We start from the raw sequence: 21,346 nt of genomic DNA, 5'->3' as shown, positions 1-21,346 counted from the left end.
CCGAAGCCGACGTGCTACCGATCGACGATCAGCTCGAGTCCGATCAGATGATTCAGATCAGATCGGAGTCGTCGGTGCACTGGACGCGATTGGAGATGTGTCGTGTAGGTTCCGGTGGAGCTATCATTGTTCATCGGCCTGATCTGGGCTCCTGTGATCCGGTCCCGGTGTCTCCTCCTCTCTCTCCATCTCCATAATGCACCATCGCGTCTCCCCTCGTCCCGTCTCGCTCCACTGTTATTATTATTGCTCGTCTACAGGAGGCGAGGTTAGAACAATAATACCCAACAGCAACGGCTCGTCGTCAGCGGCGAGCGCGGCGGTCCTGCACCTGCCGACTGCCGTGCTGCAGCTAAACCCCAAACAAAGGGGAGGGACTCTGCTCCCTTCTCATGCTCCGCATACGTGGCTTGATTTGATTGAAAGAAAATAAAGCCCGCCCCTTCCTTTAAAAATCAGAAAGAAAGATGATTAGATTAGAAAAAAAAAACAGCCGTAGGATGAAGTGGGAGCAGGCAAGCTGGATCCCAAACAAAGCATACAGGGCAACGGACGGTACAGAGACAGGGTACAGGGGACGGGACAAGATACGGCCTGTTCCTCCTGCCTCGCTCCGGAACAAACGGCGAAACGTGCAGCGCGGTGCAGATCCCTCTGCTCCGCCGCGGCTCCGTGTCCCCCTTCACCGCCGAACGAAGCTCTGCACGAACGGCACAACCAGCCGGATTTTTAGGCCGGGGAGATAAGATGGACGTTACTGCCGGTCACCACGCCGCTTGTGGGCATAATGGCGGCTCCATGTGTGTGTTCCTGAGGCGTCAAACGCGGCCAAAACAGATGGGAGGCCGCGTCCAGGGCTGCATAATCATCTGCTTCCAGGTTCAGCGTACTCGAGTGAATGGAATCCAAGACGTTGCAGCCTGCAAAGCAATGCGAACACCTCAAACCTGCGTCTAACACAAGAAACGAATGATGCTGGGCACAAAGACAGTCAGTCAGACAGACCGGAGCTCTCGAGATTCGGCGCCATCACGGTGTCCTGGTGGTGGGGCTACGTAGTGCCGTTAACATATTCCTGGTACTACTAAATGGGATTTTTTGTGTGTTAAACAAAAGGAAAGAACACTTCAGCACATGCATGCAACAGTCCAAGGAGACCAATCGAGTGTGGTTCCAGGACCGAATCGACACAAAAGTTAGCAGGCAAACCAAAGAATCCAAGAATCTTGTTTATCATCTTACAGTTCACAGGGACTTACTAAATGGACAATTGTTCAACTCCAGCTCCAAGGCATCCACCAAGATGATAAAGATCAAAGTACATGACGGAATTAAGTAGGCTCAACAGGCAGGCCCACGACAATGCATATGCATACATACCATCAGGTAATTTATGATTCTTCTCACAAAAAAAGAAGGTAATTTATGATTCGGTGATATATTACACCGACCACACAAACTTAGTTGATAATTCAGAACACTACATTTCAACTCCATAAATGCCATGACGAACACTACATTAAAACTGCTCAGGTCGTACATCGAAACTCAGAAGAGTTTCCAGCTAATATAATGGGCTATGTGCACCAGGCAAGTATACAAAATTGGGAGTTGAACAACAAGGTCCAGCACTGAAGCAAAGATTAGCATACCCTGCCTAGCTTTTTATGTGGATAAAAACCAAAAATGCCATGACGACCATTCAGTATTTGCCAAGGACAATCATATGCTCAAACTGGTCTAAAAATAACGAAAAACTAATAAGCTACCATGTGCATACAAGCTTGTGGCTATCTATTTATTTGTATCATTCTAAGCGCTATGACAAATTTTCTTGACACAGCCACTCTGCCAAATAAACTGTGCCGATGTTCCACAAGAAATGTACTTGCTGTATACATATGCTGTTGCAAGTACTGTTTGGGTGCCAGGTTTAATATATTAAATACAGCATTAAATATGAACGAAAGCTGCCTTGTGGGTTCAGTGTACTTCAGTAGTGATGTTACACAATGACCAGCCCCAGTTTCATTCATTTGTACCATACAACATTCCAAAAATAAGCATCCTGACAAAAACCATAAATTATTGCCCATACTTGAATTTCAGCAATTCAACATGAAATTCAAAAGATTATGTAGATGATCGAGCATGCTTGACCAACAGTCGCATTTACACTAGTAAAGAGCCTACTCTGGCAACAAAAGCAAAGGTCACAGCTCACACTATTAAGTTTGATAAAGCTGAGTTATCGATTTAAGAAGGAAGGGAAGACACTTATTATGATGGTTAGTTGATGTTTTCCTTTCACAATAATTACTACTGGTAGGGTAAGCCCTGAAGAAGGCACATTCTTAGATAATGACATTGTCCTAGACCAGAGGCATGAAAATATCCCAGAGTTTGAAACCAGCTTGTGACAAATATACCAATAGCAAATGTTTACTTAGTAGTACATTTTTGTTCCAATGAATATCCCCAGTTTCCCCATCGCTGTATTTCCAAATGATCTTTAATGTGCCTATTCTGTAACTAACTTCTAAGAGTGCCGTGAAAAAAACTCCCTAATGCTACAATTGGCTATATAGAAAACATAAAAGATAACAGTTCAATGGGAGTTCTATGGGAAATTTGTTTGCCAGTAACGTTTTCGATTTTCATTGCCTAACTAAGAGATCTCCCTAACTAATAACCACGATTCTCACCAACCAGATACAGGAGGGCATGTGCTATACAATGATAATATAGATCGTTTGACTATATATAAGGTGGAGCATAATTGGTTACAATTTGCAGTTTTGCACCATTAGCCTTCATCGCATATTCGCATCCCAAGCTTATATATAGGATTAGGGCCTCTTTGATTCACAGGATTTTGAAAATGTAGGAATAGGAAAAGTATAGGATTGCAGTGGCATGTCAACTTGAATCCTATAGGATTAGCAAAGAGTGTTTGATGCCACATGAAAAACAAAGGAATTGTAAAAAGAGGTTGGAGTGGATGTTAGGGCCTCTTTGATTCAAAGGATTTTCACAGGATTTTTGAAGGATAAGAATCCTTCGGAATTTTTCCTGCGTTGATCGTTTGATTCGCAGGATTGAATCCCATAGGATTTTTTCCTATGGATTCATTTGAACTACATTTCATAGGAATTGTAGCATCCACTCCAACCTCTTGGAAGAAATCCTTTATTTTTCCTGTGATACAATCAAACAAACTCAAATCCTATAGGAATCCAATGGGCATGTCATTTCAATCCTACGTTTTTCCTATTCCTGTGTTTTTGCAATCCCGCGAATCAAAGAGGCCCTTAGATTTCCTATGAAATGTAGTACAAAAGATTCCATAGGATAAATTCCTATGGGATCCAATCCTATGAATCAAAGGGCCGACATAGGAAAAATTCCTAAGGATTTCAATCCTCCAAAAATCCTAAATAATTCCTTTGAATCAAAGGAGCCCAGTTTTGTAGGTTTGCACTGGAAAGGTAAATCACTTCTTTCATAATACGACCAGTGAAGTGGACGTGCTACCGATCGAAGATCAGCTCGAGTCCGATCAGATCAGATCGGGGTCGTCAGATCAGATCACCATTTCCAAGTTTATCTATGAAATGAGATTTACTAGTATCCAAAACATCAAATTATATTACGTACAAGATTTATCATAAAATATACTTTTAGAATTTATATTTTTTTATGTGAAGTAACACATTTTCATGGATATTGATGGTCAAAGTACCATCTCGAAGCAGTGTCAATGTCCTAAAAAACTTACATTTTGAATAGGAGGAAGTATATTGGAAGAGCAAATGCAAATCAGTAATATTTGAAATCTGATATCAAGTTTCTGAGTTATGAACTTATAAATTTTGCACAATTTATAATGTTGTAAGGAGTAGGGCATTTTGGAGACCGAGCTCCATGGAGCCCTTTATTTTGAAAAATTCAAAATTCATAAATTTTGGTTTCAAAAAAATCGAGGAAAAAATACACATGTATGCGAAGATGTAAAGTGTATGTGTGAAAAAATTCAGGATGAAATGCCTTGAATTGTGAGCTGCACAAAAAAAACAAAATCATGGACTTTAAAAATGAACAGTACAAATGTTAGAAAGCCTCAGATTTGTCTTTTTTGTGTAGCTCACATTTTAATGTATTTCGACCTGAAAATTTGCACACATGTACATTATGTATCTAGACATGCGTATTTATTTTCAGAATTTTTTGAAGCTGAAAATTTTGAATTTTGAAGTTTTTAAATAAAGGCCTCCATGGAGCTCGGTCTCCGTTTGGCATTTTTGTGTTGTAAGTCATTATCTACGAACTCTATAAGAGAGATGAAGAGATAATCTTGCTATCAGCAGTATGAAGTCCTTCTACCGTTTAAAGATATATAAGTTGTTCTCAACTGATGATGCCCTGGCAGGATAATCATAGAGTGAGCTGAATAACAACATTGCACTATATTTAGGGTGCTAGGGACTTATTGGATAATGATATTGTAAAAAAACCAAGCTCTTAGTGCTAAGGCTAAGGGATTAGAAAAATATGCTTATGCCAGAGAAGGTTACTTCAGTCTAAGACATTTTGCTCACATTGAATACATCTGTAGAGGCAAGAAATGTAATGTTACCACATCAAATTTTGGAAGAGTGGAACACAAGAAAAGCCATATTTTCAGAGCTGAATTTATGTTTGAACTGAAAAAAGAGAGCATGAATGCCATCCTGTATACAAGGGAAAAACTGCTATGCCAGAGAGATAGCACCTGCTAGGCGGGAACTCTCCCACACTTCCACAACTGGCGTGTCTTCTCTGGTCACAAATAAGCGGTCTCCGCCGCCTTCCATCATCTCTATCATTCCACGCTTAGAATCCTCTTCCGTATCCACATAGCTGCTTCTGAAACTATTTTCATTAATTCCTTTTCTGTCAAGTGTCTCCTTTGCTCCCGGTTGCTCCGACAAGTTGCATGTGTCATCTCGTTGTTCTTCCAGTCTGGACCAAACCTCCAATCCATCCTTCCGGCTGACAAACACCTGGGACTTGTAGCAATGCAGGACACTGCCATGACCCCCTCCACTCCCCTTTGGTCCTGATGACATGTACACCCAAGGGTCGTTATCGAGGCGCCTCAGGTCTGCAACCCCAATATCTCCTGATTTTGAGCATACCTTGTAGAGCATCAGCTGCTTGACGTCCACATCTGCATCTGAAAATGGATCTCCAAACCTGCTGCTTCTTCCGGATCCCCCTGGCTCGCTTGTCTCCCAGACCACATTCCCAGATCGAATGTCCCACAGCCTCATGTACCCAGAATAGCCAAATGCGCCCGAGCTCACAGATGAAGCAAACACCAGCCCAAGCTCCTGCAGGTGCACTAGTCGATCCGGCGAAGACGACTTAGCCGCACTCCCACTTTGCCGGCCAATCTCCTGTATGGGCTTCAGAGTTACAGGGTCAATCGCCAGGATGCAGTTCTCCCGGTGTGGGCACTCGAATGTAGCGAGGATCGGTGAATTTGTGTCAGCGGCATCAGCGGGAGGACGGGCGGCGATGGCGATGACCTTCGCTTTGAGGACGCGTAGGTCGGTCGGGTCTGACCATTCGACGGAGGCGACGTGCCAGCCTTCGAGGAGGTCGTACACATGGAGCCCCGGGGAGGAGCTGGACCCGACAACGGCGAGGCTGGAGGGCAGCAGCCTGATGGAGGTGGCGCGGTGGAGGTGGGTGCGGAAGGTGGTGAGACGGTCCAGCGCCGGGGTGTAGTAGGTGAGCTGGCCGGCGCCGTGGGCGAGGCAGAGGGAGCCGTCGTGGTGCGCGGCGAGGGCGGTGGGGAAGGGCTCGGAGGCGGGGGACAGGGTGGACGCGAGGGACGCGGAGAAGCCGAGGAGGGGCGGAGGGGAGAGCGCGGCGAGGAGCTGGGCGTGGAGGCCGTAGAAGAGGGCCTCGTCGAGGAGGACCCGGGCGGAGAAGGCCGGCGGGGAGGAGGGGGCGCGGATGGCGGAGAGGATCCCGGAGAGGAGCGCGGGGTCGCGGTCCACGAAAGTTGGGGTTGGGGATGGATCGAGGGACAGGGAGAGGGAGAGGGAGCTTGCCTCCAGGGCGAAGAGTTTGCCCCCCACGTTTAGCTGCTTCGCCGTGCCGCTCTTGCCTCCTCCGCCTGGCCGGCCGGCGCCGGCGGCGCTGGTCTCCATCGATGCTGGCGCTCACCACTCTCTCTTCTTTCTGGATGCACTCTCGTCTGTCTCGCAGAAACCCACCTCTCTTGCTCGGGCTGTTGTGCTGCCCGACGAGTAGACGACTTTTCCATTCTGGTACTCGATAAGAAGGGTTTTTTTTATAACACAGTAAAAACAAAGATGATACACACGTACTACTCCCTCCGTTCCGAAACGGAGTGAGTACTTTCCATCTCTACAAACATCTTTAAGAGCTGAGCCAATGAATTTTAAGATTAACGAAGTTTTCACAGACATCTCACATTAACGAAAAACATCATATCACTAAAAGGTTAGCGCCGAAGAATGTAAAATAAATTAGAAAATACGAGCATCCGTGCTAAGTTTGAAACTTAAATCTGGATAGATTAGTTCCACTACAAGGACATAATCATCTAAGCTATGCTTAGTACAGGAATCTCTCATGATGATACGAAAGAAGTAACTTTTCTGAGGAGACTCATAGGCATACATCTCTATTTTATCATCACAATAATAAAAATAATTACATTTCAACCACACATAATTCAACATCATTTCAAATCCACAACTTTGAAATTCACATTCGACCATAGCAATCAAAATGTGTCAAACTTAAACATGAAGAAGTTTAGCCACCATAGAACTCCCATAAATGCTCAACAAGGCCTTCAGAAAGTTGTTCAAGCTCCACGTGTCTTCAATTTTTCCATGCACTCTGAGAAATCTATGAAATCCTTGTTCATTCTTTTGAGGTTTGATAAGCTAATATATTCTTTCCTTATTCTTATGGTGGGTGTCCTCTAAGATAAGTGTCGGCTATGCACATCCCTCCTTGGATTTCTATGGGACGATATATTTCCATTAGAAACACGTCGAGCATGATTAGTTTACTACCAACATTTGGCTAGCCAAATGTTTGCATTGCCAAATATTGCCAATACCAAGATTTGTCAAATATTGGTAACTTATGTGAGATGGGTGTGACAACTTCATAATCAATCAATTAGTAGCCAATATGGAATGGCAATTTTTGACACCAAACCATTCGCTTATATCATTCATGAGCACTCGTGAGCGTCTTTGTGATAAACAACACCATCAACCAAGGTACATCTTGCATACCAAAAATTTGCTAGGACAGTGCATCCTCTTATGGAACCACTCGATGGTGCATACAAATAGTGTCGATCCACAAACATTTGTATTCAAGTGATGACACAGGCATTTCTACGGCTCCTTCTGGAGCATCTATCCTAGCGTTGTCCCAAGTTGGTGGTCTTTGTGACCACCACTTCTTTGTATATGTCATCGTCACATGTTATAAACACCTTCAAGAACTTTCCTACAAAGACGTAGATTGGCCCTAGAGCTCACGAGGACTTTAGGCAAGCAAGATTGTTGACAAGGAAGTTGTCCTTTCTTGGAATGTACTTGACCTCAAGTCTGGTGAGTTTCCTTTCACACCTTAGCAAGATAAGCTGACATGGTCTTGTCTAATGTTTGATACTCCTTGCTAACTTGCTTCACTACGAGCCAAGTCCCAGCAATCTGTGAGGGAGTCCTGGACTAAGGGGTCCTCAGGCGTCCAGCCTGTTAGCCATGGACCGGACTGATGGGCTGTGAAGATACGAAGACCGAAGACTGCACCCGTGTCCGGATGGGACTCTCCTTGGCGTGGAAGGCAAGCTTGGCAACCGGATATGTAGATTCCCTTCTTTGTAACCGACCTTGTGTAACCCTAGATCCTCCCGGTGTCTATATAAACCGAAGGACTTAGTCCGGATAGGACACTCATCATCATAGCCATACAAGCTAGACCTCTAGGGTTTAGCCATTACGATCTCGAGGTAGATCAACTCTTGTAATACTCATATTCATCAATATCAATCAAGCAGGACGTAGGGTATTACCTCCATAGAGAGGGCCCGAACCTGGGTAAACATCGTGTCCCTTGTCTCCTGTTACCATCGACCTTAGACACACAGTTCGGGACCCCCTACCCAAGATCCGTCGATTTTGACACTGACATTGGTGCTTTCATTGAGAGTTCCATTGTGCTGTCGCTAAAAAGTTTGATGGCCCCTTCAATCGTCCATATTGACATTGTCCAAGGAGAAGCTTTCCTCCCCGGACATATCTTCGCGTTCGGCGGCTTCGCACTGCGGGCCAATTCGCTTGGCCATCTGGAGCAGATCGAAAGCTACGCCCCCGACCATCAAGTCAGATTTGGGAGCTTGAACTACGTTACGGACACCCGTGGATACTTGATCTTCGCCGGATTTGAGGCCGCGGTAGCCGCTTCCGGTCGCCCCGATGATCATGACCTAAATCTGTCATCAGGCTGCATCCAGGAGATTGCTCCTGTAACCGCTCTAGTCATAGATCCGGAGCAAGCTGCGCCACCCAAGGACGGGAGGATCAACCCCACCTTGGAGGCCACAGATTCCACGGCGTTGGAGCCGCACACAGACTTAACCCCTCATGACGTCTTTGTCACCGGAACTCCGGACTCGTCTCCGAACGAAAGTTCCGAACCACGTGAGCCCACGGACGCCGAACTTGATCGTTTATCGATCTTCGAATTCAGCGTCACAGACATCTTCCAGCACTCGCCCTTGGGCGATGTGCTAAATTCCTTAAAGAACCTGTCTTTGGCGAAGGACTCACAACCGAACTATATCCGGCTTGAACCAGGGGCTGGCAGCGGAGAATTTTGCTTCCCACCCACCACCCACTTCATAGCCACAGTCCATGTAACACCCCGAATGTAACTTTCCCAATTTGTACTCCAACTCTTGCCGTTTCCGGCGTTAAGTTATTTTATTTCCTCGGGTTCGGGTCTTTGTCTCCGTGTGTTGTTATCGTTGTCATGCATCTCATATCATGTCATCATGTGCATTGCATTTGCATATGTGTTCGTCTCATGCATTCGAGCATTTTCTCCGTTGTCCGTTTTGCATTCTGATGCTTCGTTCTCCTCCGGTGGTCATTTCTAGCTTTCTTTCGTGTGTGGGGATTAAACATTTCCGGATTGGACCGAGACTTGCCAAGCGGCCTTGGTTTACTACCGGTAGACCGCCTGTCAAGTTTCGTATCATTTGGACTTCGTTTGATACTCCAACGGTTAACCGAGGGACCGAAAAGGCCTCGTGTGTGTTGTAGCCCAACACCCCTCCAATTTGGCCAAAAACCCACCTAACTCTGCTCCATGTTCTAGAGCGTTCGATTACGATCGCGTGGCCGAAAATCGCACCTCATTTGGACTCTCCTAGCTCCCTCTATGCCTATAAATAGGTCCTCCTCGAAAATCTCGGATCCCCCTCCCCGAAACCCTAAAAATCATCTCTCTCCGCACCGGACGTGTCCGTCCGCCGCCGGACACGCCGCGCCGCCACCCGCGGCCACTGGCAGAGCGCCACATGGCGCGCCGCCACCTCCTCCCGCCGAAGCCCGCTCGGCCCGGGGCCGGCCCCCGCGGCCCGTAGCCGCCCGCCGCCTCGCGCCGCGCCCCGCGCCGCCGCCTCGCCCAGCTGCCGCCGCCGCCTCGCCCGGCCGCCGCCTCCGCCGACGCCGCCACCCCGGCCGCGCCGCCCTCTCCGCCGCCCGGATCCGCCGCTGCCCGGCCTCCCCGGCCCTTCCCCTCGCCGGCTCGGCCACCAACGAGCTCGCCGGAGCTACAATGCCCGCCGCCGCCTCGGTTCGCACGCCGGTCAAACCCTAGATCTGAGGGTTGTTTTTTTCTAAGTCCCTGATATTTTTCAGTCCAAGTGCTCATGTTCACGGCTCCGTAACTTTGCATCCGTAGCTCCGATTCATGCATATAGCATATCAAAATGTTCATCTCAGAGAGTACATCATTTCATTTCATTGCATCATTTTCAGTTGAGTTCATCTTGATGCCCAAAATGCTGTTAGAAGAGGGCTACTTGAGTTAATTGTCAGATCTGCTACTCCATTTAGGTTTTTGTCATTTTTGCCATGATTAATGTGTGCATGATATGCCCTGATGCTCTGCATATGTTTTGTTAAGGGTTTTGTCATCTTTCCAGAGGTGCAACCCATGTATTTTTGTGATGTGTGTGGTGACTTGTGCAAGCTTGCAAAGTGGTGTACTTGCTAATTCTATTTTCAGGCACTTAGCAAATCCACAAGTCCTTGATCTGTTTATCTCGTGTTGTCATATGTTCATGTTGTTTCCTAGTGATCCGTGCCTTTTTTGAGGATGATCAGTAAGGATGTTTTGTTAATATTGTAGTGCTCTATCCATCCATGTCTTTGTTTGTAATTATGGAACACCCTAGCTTGAGTCAATCGAGCTCTACTTTTGCTACTTTGTGAATCTGGGCAGATTGTCAACTTGTTTGCAATTTTGCCGGTGATGTTGTAGTTGATCCATGCATGCTATGCTATTGTTCTTGCCATGTCTAGATTGAATTTTGTGCCTTCTTGATGGGTGTATGCTTGTCTTGCCATGACTTGCACCGTAGTGAGTGCATCGAGCTCATAAACATGCCTACTTGAGTTATATTTCAGCATGTGTCAGTTTTTCACTAAGTCTGAAAACTGATTATGTTTTTGCTATGTTCACATGCTTGCAATTGTATTTTCTGATCCCTTTTGGCTCAAGGTCACTAAGGGACTTTTGTTAATATCTTTGAGTAGCTCCATGCCATGCTTTACTTTGCCATGTTCAGGTCCTGTAACATGTAGTTTTGTGGCTCCAAAGAGTGCTACCTGATCTGAAATTCCAGACAAGTGTTAATTTCACTAAGTCTGAGATCTGTTTGCCATATGCATTTTTGCCATGCTTGTTTGAACCTGTTAATGGAGGAATTGGCCGTAGCTCAGTGCTAGACTTTTGTTAAGCATCTTGTGTGCATCCCTTCCATGTATTTTGTTGTCTTGTTTGGGTGCTGTAGCATGTTCATCTCATTGCATTTAGATGTCTACTTGCTGTAAATCGCAGACCGGTGTCATTTTTGAATCGCTTGCCATTTCCAAACCGTAACTTCGATTCCGGCGTTCTTTATATCGTTTTCAAGCGATTTCATCTCATCTTTCCAGTGGCACACTTGGATTTCCAAGTTGAGGCCAGGTTCTTGCATTTCCTGTCATATCTTGCATTTTGCATCCCGCATCGCATTCCGCATAGCATATCATCATTGCATCATATTGCTTGGTCTTGCACGTGGTTGATTGTATCCTTGTTGCTTGTTTGTCTTGTTTGGGTAGAGCTGGGAGACGAGTTTGCTAACGAGGAGCCCGTTGAGTTTGCTTTCGAGGATCCAGTCAACTCTGACAACTGTGCAGGCAAGATGATCATACCCTCGAAATCACTACTATCTTTGCTATGCTAGTTTGCTCGCTCTTTTGCTATGCCATTGCTACGATGCCTACCACTTGCTTTCAAGCCTCCCAAATTGCCATGTCAAACCTCTAACCCACCATGTCCTAGCAAACCGTTGATTGGCTATGTTACCGCTTTGCTCAGCCCCTCTTATAGCGTTGCTAGTTGCAGGTGAAGATTGAAGGTCGTTCCTTGTTGGAACCTTTATTTACTTGTTGGGATATCATTATATTATCTTGATATCTTAATGCATCTATATACTTGGTAAAGGGTGGAAGGCTCGGCCTCTCGCCTAGTGTTTTGTTCCACTCTTGCCGCCCTAGTTTCCGTCATATCGGTGTTATGTTCCCGGATTTTGCATTCCTTGCGCAGTTGGGTTATAATGGGAACCCCTTGATATTTCGCCTTGATTAAAGCTTTTCCAGCAATGCCCAACATTGGTCTTACCATTTGCCACCTAGCCTCTTTTTCCCTTGGGTTTCCGGAGCCCGAGGGTCATCTTATTTTAACCCCACCCCCCAGGCCAGTGCTCCTCTGAGTGTTGGTCCGACCGAGTAGACTGCGGGGCCACCTCGGGGCAACTTGAGGGTTGGTTTTACTCGTAGGATGTCTCATCTGAGTGTGCCCTGAGAACGAGATATGTGCAGCTCCTATCGGGATTTGTCGGCACATTCGGGCGGTGTTGCTGGTCTTGTTTTAACCTGTCGAAGTGTCTTGAGTAACCGAGATACCGAGTCTGATCGGAACGTCTTGGGAGGAGGTCTATTCCTTCGTTGACCGTGAGAGCTTGTCATGGGCTAAGTTGGGACTCCCCTGCAGGGATTGAACTTTCGAAAGCCGTGCCCGCGGTTATGGGCAGATGGGAATTTGTTAATGTCCGGTTGTAGATAACTTGAACCTTAACTTAATTAAAATGAATCAACTGAGTGTGTTACCGTGATGACCTCTTCTCGGCGGAGTCCGGGGAGTGGACATGGTGTGGGGTAATATTTGCGCAGGTTGTCCTCTAGTTTCTCGCTCGTGCTTTGCCCCCTCTTCTCGCTCTCTTTTGCGAATAAGTTAGCCACCATATATGCTAGTCGCTTGCTGCAGCTCCACATATTTTTACCTTGCCTTACCTATAAGCTTAAATAGTCTTGATCGTGAGGGTGCGAGATTGCTGAGTCCCTGTGGCTCACAGATTACTATTACACCAGATGCAGGGCCTGATGATTCCGCTCCAGGAGACGCGTATGAGCTCAAGTGGGAGTTCGACGAAGACTCTCAACGTTACTATGTTTCTTTTCCCGATGATCAGTAGTGGTGCCCAGTTGGGGGTGATTGGGACCGTGTCGCATGTTGGGTTATCTTTTATTTTGGCGCCGTAGTCGGGCCATGAGTGTTTGGATGATGTAATGTTATTTATGTACTTGATTGACGTGGCAAGTGTAAGCCAACTATGTTATCTCCCCCTTATGATTTATATTACATGGGATGTTGTGAAGATTGCCTAACTTGCGACATATGCCTTCAATGTGATTATGCCTGTAAGTCGTGCCTCGACACGTGGGAGATATAGTCGCATCGAGGGTGTTACAGTCCAGGATTCGACCGATACACTTGATTACGACCCCGAGAACATTGACGATATGGACGACGATGTCGAAGACAACGAAGACCTCGTTGATACAGCTAATGACCAAGATGAACGGGAAGATGGGCAGGTTAGCCCTGGTAAACAGGCCATGTACGAAGATTCGGAGGACGACAATTACCTTCCGCTCTCTGAGGATGAGGTGAGCCTCGGCACCGAGGATTTCATCGTGCCTGAGGAACCTCTTGAGCAGGAGCGCTTCAAGCGCCAACTAATAGCCACTGCAAGGAGCCTGAAAAAGAAGCAGCAGCAACTTCAAACTGACCAAGATCTGCTCAACGATAGATGGACCGAAGTCCTAGCCGCCGAAGAATACGGCCTTAATGGCCCAGCCAAAAGCTACCCGAAGAGTAGATTGCTACCCCAGGGCGACGACAGGGCGCTCGAGCCCGTGCCATTATCGCACAGAGTGTCAGGTCGACCACAACTTGGTCCGGGTAAAGCGGCAACTCAAGCCGAACACCAGACCACCCTACCTCGCCGTAAAGGCAAGAACAAAACAGCTCGGGGTTGTGCACACGACCATCAACAGGACCTGGGTAGCAGAGCAGGACACCCAAAAGTGACCTACGGATCGCGAGGACTGATAACCCACAAGTATAGGGGATCGCAACAGTTTTCGAGGGTAGAGTATTCAACCCAAATTTATTGATTCGACACAAGGGAAGCCAAAGAATATTCTCAAGTATTAGCAGCTGAGTTGTCAATTCAACCACACCTGGAAACTTAATATCTGCAGCAAAGTGTTTAGTAGCAAAGTAATATGATAGTAGTGGTAACGGTAGCAAAAGGTAACAATAGTAAAAGTAATGTTTTTGGTATTTTGTAGTGATGATAGCAATAGCAACGGAAAAGTAAATAAGCGAAGAACAATATATGAAAAGCTCGTAGGCAATGGATCGGTGATGGAGAATTATGTTGGATGCGGTTCATCATGTAACAGTCATAACCTAGGGTGACACAGAACTAGCTCCAGTTCGTCAATGTAATATAGGCATGTATTCCAAATATAGTCATACATGCTTATGGAAAAGAACTTGCATGACATCTTTTGTCCTACCCTCCCATGGCAGCGGGGTCCTTATGGAAACTAAGGGATATTAAGGCCTCCTTTTAATAGAGAACCGGACCAAAGCATTAACACATAGTGAATACATGAGCTCCTCAAACTACGGTCATCACTGGTAAGTATCCCGATTATTGTCACTTCGGGATTAACGGATCATAACACATAATAGGTGACTATAGACTTGCAAGATAGGATCAAGAACACTCATATATTGATGAAAACATAATAGGTTTAGATCTGAAATCATGGCACTCGGGCCCTAGTGACAAGCATTAAGCATAGCAAAGTCATAGAAACATCAATCTCAGAACATAGTGGACACTAGGGATCAAACCCTAACAAAACTAACTCGATTACATGATAGATCCCATCCAACCCATCACCGTCCAGCAAGCCTACGATGGAATTACTCACGCACGGCGGTGAGCATCATGAATTGGTGATGGAGGATGGTTGATGATGACGATGGCGACGGATTCTCCTCTCGGAGCCCCGAACGGACTCCAGATCAGCCCTCCCGAGAGGTTTTAGGGCTTGGCGGCGGCTCCGTATCGTAAAACGCGATGAATTCTTCTCTCTGATTTTTTTCTCCCTGAAACACAATATATGGAGTTGGAGTTGGAGTCGGAGAGGCAACAGGGGGCCCACGAGGTAGGGGGCGCGCCCCCCACCCTCGTGGAGAGGTGGCGGGCCCCTGGCCTTCATCTTTTGCAGGTATTTTTCTTATTTTCTGAAAAGTTGCTGCGTGAAGTTTCAGGTCATTCCGAGAACGTTTGTTTCTGCACATAAATAACACCATGGTAATTCTGCTGAAAACATCGTCAGTCCGGGTTAGTTCCATTCAAATCATGCAAGTTATAGGCCAAAACAAGGGCAAAAGTGTTTGGAAAAGTAGATACGACAGAGACGTATCAACTCCCCCAAGCTTAAACCTTTGCTTGTCCTCAAGCAATTCAGTTGGTAAACTGAAAGTGATAAAGAAAAACTTTTACAAACTCTATCTGCTCTTATTGTTGTAAATATGTAAAGCCGACATTCAAGTTTTCAGCAAAGAATATAACTAACCATATTCACAATAACGCATAGGTCTCAAGTTTACTCATATTAATAGCATAATCAACTAGCGAGCCATAATAATAAATCTCGGATGACAACACTTTCTCAAAACAATCATAATATGATATAACAAGATGGCATCTCGCTAGCCCTTTCTGAGACCGCAAAACATAAATGCAGAGCACCTTTAAAGACCAAGGACTGACTAGACATTGTAATTCATGGTAAAAGAGATCCAGTCAAGTCATACTCAATGTAAACTAATAGTAATAAATGCAAATGACAGCGGTGCTCTCCGATTGGTGCTTTTTAATAAGAGGATGATGACTCAGCATAAAAGTAAATAAATAGGCCCTTCGCAGAGGGAAGCAGGGATTTGTAGAGGTGCCAGAGCTCGGTTTTGAAACAGAGGTGAATAATATTTTGAGAGGTATACTTTCATTGTCAACATAACAACCAAGATATGGCGATATCTTCCATGCTACACATATTATAGGCGGTTCCCAAACAGAATGGTAAAGTTTATACTGCCCCTTCCACCAACAAGCATCAATCCATGGCTTGCTCGAAACAACGAGTGCCTCCAACTAACAAGAGTCCCAGGGGGAGTTTTGTTTGCAATTATATTGATTTAGTTTGCATAAAGCATGGGACTAGGCATCCCAGTGACCAACCATTTATCTCATGAGTGAGGAGCGGAGTCCACTCCTCTTGAGAATAACCCGCCTAACATGGAAGATACAGACAGCCCTAGTTGATACATGAGCTATTCGAGCATACAAAACAGGATATTTATTTGAAGGTTTAGAGTTTAGCACATACAAATTTACTTGGAACGGCAGGTAGATACCGTATATAGGTAGGTATAGTGGACTCATGTGGAATAACTTTGGGGTTTAAGGAGTTTGGATGCACAAGCAGTATTCCCGCTTAGTACAGGTGAAGGCTAGCAAAAGACTGGGAAGCGACCAGCTAGAGAGCGACAACAGTCATGAACATGCATTAAAATTAATCAACACCGAATGCAAGCATGAGTAGGATATAATCCACCATGAACATAAATATCGTGAAGGCTATGTTGATTTTGTTTCAACTACATGCGTGAACATGCGCCAAGTCAAGTCACTTAAATCATTCAGAGGACGATACCACCCTATCATACCACATCATAACTATCTCAATAGCATGCTGGCACACAAGGTAAACCATTATAACTCATAGCTAATCAAGCATGGCATAAGAAACTATGATCTCTAGTTGTCATTGCAAACATGTTTATTCATAATAGGCTGAATCAGGAACGATGAACTAATCATATTTACAAAAACAAAAGAGGTCGAGTTCATACCAGCTTTTCTCATCTCAGCCAGTCCATCATATAACATCATAATTGCCTTTCACTTGCACGATCGAATGATGTGAATAATAATAATAGTGCACATGCATTGGACTAAGCTGGAATCTGCAAGCATTTAATAAACAGGAGAAGACAAGGCAATATGGGCTCTTTTGTCAGATCAACAATAATGCATATAAGAGCCACTTCAACAATTTAATTATGGTCTTCTCCTATCGACCCCCAAAGAAAAGAAAAGAAATAAAGCTATTTACACGGGAAAGCTCCCAACAAGCAAAAGAAGAACAGGAAATCTTTTTGGGTTTTCTTTTTAATTACTACTACAAGCATGGAAAGTAAATTAATTAAAAGCTACAACTAATTTTTTTGGTTTTTCTTAAGGTTTACTAAACACACAAGAAGAAAGCATAAAAAGGAAAATAAACTAGCATGGATGATACAATGAAAAAGTATGAGCACCGACATCTAGCAATGAGTGTGTGAACATAAATATAATGTCAGTGGGAAATACATACTCCCCCAAGCTTAGGCTTTTGGCCTAAGTTGGTCTATGGCCACGGCTGGCCTGGCGGATATCCATAATAGTAGCTGGGGTCGTACTGCGATGCAGCAGCTATCGCCTGCTGAGCTGCAGCGTGGCGACGAGCGGCCTCCTCTCTCCTCTCGTACTCATCTGCCTCCTCTCTGGTAATAGTATATCCTCCTCTTGCCTGATAATCAAAGAAGGCAGGAGCAGGGAGAGTAATACGGACAGCACGGCGTCTGTCAAAGATTAGTCGATACTGGAGAGGTGATTCGTTCCTCTCGACAAACTGATGGTGAACTATAGCATTAAAATCTAGATAAGCAGAAAGTAATTCAATATCATCTTCGCATATGGCTACACCAAGAAAATTAGCTATGCGGGTTGCATAAATTCCCCCAAAGAAATCTCCATTAAGTCTATTAGGATGCAACATACGTGCAACAATGGCTCCTAAATTATAAGATTTGTCTCCTAACATAGCACTCCTAAGAATACTGAGATCGGGGACACACATGTGACATGCCTCATCTTTACCATTAGTGCATCTACCTATAAAGAGAGCAAAATAATGTATAGCTGGAAAGTGAATGCTCTCTATGGTACCTTGTGTAATATCTCTAGATTCTCCCATAGTTATGCTAGCAAGAAAATCTCTAAATTCAGATTTGCGAGGATCCCTTATACTACCCCATTGTGGAAGTTTGCAAGTAGTGGTAAAATCCTCTAAGTCCATAGTGTAAGATTTATCATAAAGATCAAACAGGACAGTTGTAGAATTACGTGAAGTTGAAAATTCAAACCTCCTCACAAAGGTACTGGTGAGGTTGTGATACTGGCTGCACTTCTCTTCCTTGAAGCTCACAAGATCAGCGTTACGCAAATATGCATTGAATTCTTCCTTAATTCCCGCTCGATCCATAAAGTTCTCAGAGGGCCATTCACAAGGACGCACTGGAGCGTCTCTTGGTGGCTCGTCATCAGCATCACGCATTGCAAGCCTGGATCCTTGCTTCCTTGAAGAACCACCTTGGAACATTTTCCTAAGCATATTTCTTCCTCTGAAAAATTCTGAAATTTTTTAGTAACTTCAAAATAAAGGTAAACCAAACTCAATAATATTGTTAGCAACTACTCCTACAAGTGCCTAGGGCCTATATCATGCATCAAAACTACTTGGAATCATATAAATTTGATATGCAAGCTCAAGAACAGGGTCACCTAAGCAGCAAAAATTTGCAATGAATAAAGCACTAGAACAAAAACTAATTGGACCAATGGAGGAGTCACATACCAAGGAACAATCTCCCCAAGCAGTTGTTGGGGGACGTAGCAGAATTTTAAAATTTTCTACGCATCACCAAGATCAATCTATGGAGTCATCTAGCAACGAGGGAGAGGAGAGTGCATCTACATACCCTTGTAGATCGCGAGCGGAAGCGTTCAAGAGAACGGGGTTGATGGAGTCGTACTCGTCGACGATCCAAATCATCGATGACCTAGCGCCGAACGGACGGCACCTCCGTGTTCAACACACGTACGGTTGGGAAGACGTCTCCTCCAACTTGATCCAGCAAGGGGGAAGGAGAGGTTGATGGAGATCCAGCAGCACGACGACGTGGTGGTGGCAGCAACGTTGATCTCGGCAGGGCTTCGCCAAGCTCAGGGAGAGGGAGAAGTGTTGCGGGAGGGAGAGGGAGGCGCCAGGGGCTAGGGTGCGGCTGCCCTCCCTCCCCCCACTATATATAGGACCCCAAGGGGGGGGGGCGCCGGCCCTAGGAGATGCAATCTCCAAGGGGGGTGGCGGCCAAGGGGGTGGAGTGCCCCCCAAGCCAAGTAGGGCGCCCCCACCCCTAGGGTTTCCAACCCTAGGCGCAGGGGGAGGCCCATGGGGGCGCACAAGCCCACTAGGGTCTGGCTCCCCTCCCACTTCAGTCCATGGGGCCCTCCGGGATAGGTGGCCCCACCCGGTGGACCCCGGGGACCCTTCCGGTGGTCCCGGTACAATACCGATTACCCCCGAAACTTTCCCTATGGCCGAAACTTGACTTTCTATATATAAATCTTCACCTCCGGACCATTCCGGAACTCCTCGTGACATCCGGGATCTCATCCGGGACTCCGAAAAACTTTTGGGTTACCGTATACTAATATCTCAACAACCCTAGCGTCACCGAACCTTAAGTGTGTAGACCCTACGGGTTCGGGAGACACACAGACATGACCAAGACGACTCTCCGGTCAATAACCAACAGCGGGATCTGGATACCCATGTTGGCTCCCACATGCTCCTCGATGATCTCATCGGATGAACCACGATGTCGAGGATTCAATCAATCCGTATACAATTCCCTTTGTCAATCGGTACGTTACTTGCCCGAGACTCGATCGTCGGTATCCCAATACCTCGTTCAATCTCGTTGCCGGCAAGTCACTTTACTCGTACCGTAATGCATGATCCCGTGATCAACCACTTGGTCACATTGAGCTCATTATGATGATGCATTATCGAGTGGGCCCAGAGATACCTCTCCGTCATACGGAGTGACAAATCCTAGTCTTGATTCGTGCCAACCCAACAGACACTTTCGGAGATACCCGTAGTGTACCTTTATAGTCACCCAGTTACGTTGTGACTTTGGCACACCCAAAGCACTCCTACGGTATCCGGGAGTTGCACAATCTCATGGTCTAAGGAAATGATACTTGGCATTCAGAAAAGCTATAGCAAACGAACTACACGATCTTTAAGCTATGCTTAGGATTGGGTCTTGTCCATCACATCATTCTCCTAATGATGTGATCCCGTTATCAATGACATCCAATGTCCATAGTCAGGAAACCATGACTATCTTTTGATAAACGAGCTAGTCAACTAGATGCTCACTAGGGACGTGTTGTGGTCTATGTATTCACACATGTATTACGATTTCCGGATAACACAATTATAGCATGAACAATAGACAATTGTCATGAACAAGGAAATATAACAATAACCATTTTATTATTGCCTCTAGGGCATATTTCCAACAGTCTCCCACTTGCACTAGAGTCAATAGTCTAGTTAGATTGTGATGAATCAAACACCCATACAGTTCTGGTGTTGATCATGTTTTGCTCTAGGGAGAGGTTTAGTCAACGGATCTGCCACATTCAGGTCCGTATGTACTTTACAAATATCTATGTCTCCATTTTGAACACTTTCACGAATGGAGTTGAAGCGACGCTTGATATGCCTGGTCTTCCTGTGAAACCTGGGCTCCTTGGCAAGGGCAATAGCTCCAATGTTGTCACAGAAGAGAGTCATCGGGCCCGACGCATTGGGAATGACTCCTAGGTCGGTAATGAACTCCTTCACCCAGATTGCTTCTTGTGCTGCCTCCGAGGCTGCCATGTACTCCGCTTCACATGTAGATCCCGCCACAACGCTTTGCTTGCAACTGCACCAGCTTACTGCCCCACCATTCAAAATATACACGTATCCGGTTTGTGACTTAGAGTCATCCAGATCTATGTCGAAGCTTGCATCGACGTAACCCTTTACGACGAGCTCTTCATCACCTCCATAAACGAGAAACATATCCTTAGTCCTCTTCAGGTACTTCAGGATATTCTTGACCGCTGTCCAGTGTTCCATGTCGGGATTACTTTGGTACCTTCCTACCAAACTTACGGCAAGGTTTACATCAGGTCTGGTACACAACATAGCATACATGATAGACCCTATGGCCGAGGCATAGGGGACGACACTCATCTTTTCTCTATCTTCTGCCGTGGTCAGGCATTGAGCCGTGCTCAATCTCGTACCTTGCAATACAGGCAAGAACCCCTTCTTTGACTGATTCATATTGAACTTCTTCAATATCCTTTCAAGGTACGTACTCTGTAAAAGACCAATGAGGCGTCTCGATCTATCTCTATAGATCTTGATGCCTAATATGTAAGCAGCTTCTCCAAGATCCTTCATTGAAAAACACTTGTTCAAGTAGGCCTTTATGCTTTCCAAGAATTCTATATCATTTCCCATCAACAATATGTCATCCACATACAATATGAGAAATGCTACAGAGCTCCCACTCACTTTCTTGTAAATGCAGGCTTCTCCATAAGTCTGCGTAAACCCAAACGCTTTGATCATCTCATCAAAATGAATGT

The 21,346-nt window shown here is 45.6% G+C and overlaps 1 protein-coding gene across 2 annotated transcripts; it reads right to left on the bottom strand.

Annotated features, from left to right (window-relative positions):
• Positions 1–4,612: 4,612 nt before the first annotated feature.
• Positions 4,613–6,306, bottom strand: LOC125552200 (BTB/POZ domain-containing protein). Of its 2 annotated transcripts, XM_048715684.2 has the most exons (2): positions 5,178–6,306; positions 4,613–5,098 (listed from the first exon to the last, which is right to left on the bottom strand). In XM_048715684.2, the coding sequence occupies exons 1-2, from the start codon at positions 6,198–6,200 to the stop codon at positions 4,862–4,864; spliced, it is 1,260 nt and encodes a 419-aa protein (XP_048571641.1). In that variant the 5' UTR covers positions 6,201–6,306; the 3' UTR covers positions 4,613–4,861. The 2 variants fall into 2 exon arrangements, with proteins under 2 accessions (XP_048571641.1, XP_048571640.1); XM_048715683.2 differs by having other exon boundaries at positions 4,613–6,306.
• Between the last annotated feature and the right edge of the window lie 15,040 nt (positions 6,307–21,346).

This window comes from Triticum urartu, chromosome 4A (assembly GCF_056163025.1).
Source record: "Triticum urartu cultivar PI428250 chromosome 4A, HENAU_Tu73, whole genome shotgun sequence".
Classification (NCBI taxonomy): domain Eukaryota; kingdom Viridiplantae; phylum Streptophyta; class Magnoliopsida; order Poales; family Poaceae; genus Triticum; species Triticum urartu.
The sequence above is the reverse complement of the archived record's forward strand: the minus strand, read 5'-3'. Positions and strand labels throughout refer to the sequence as shown.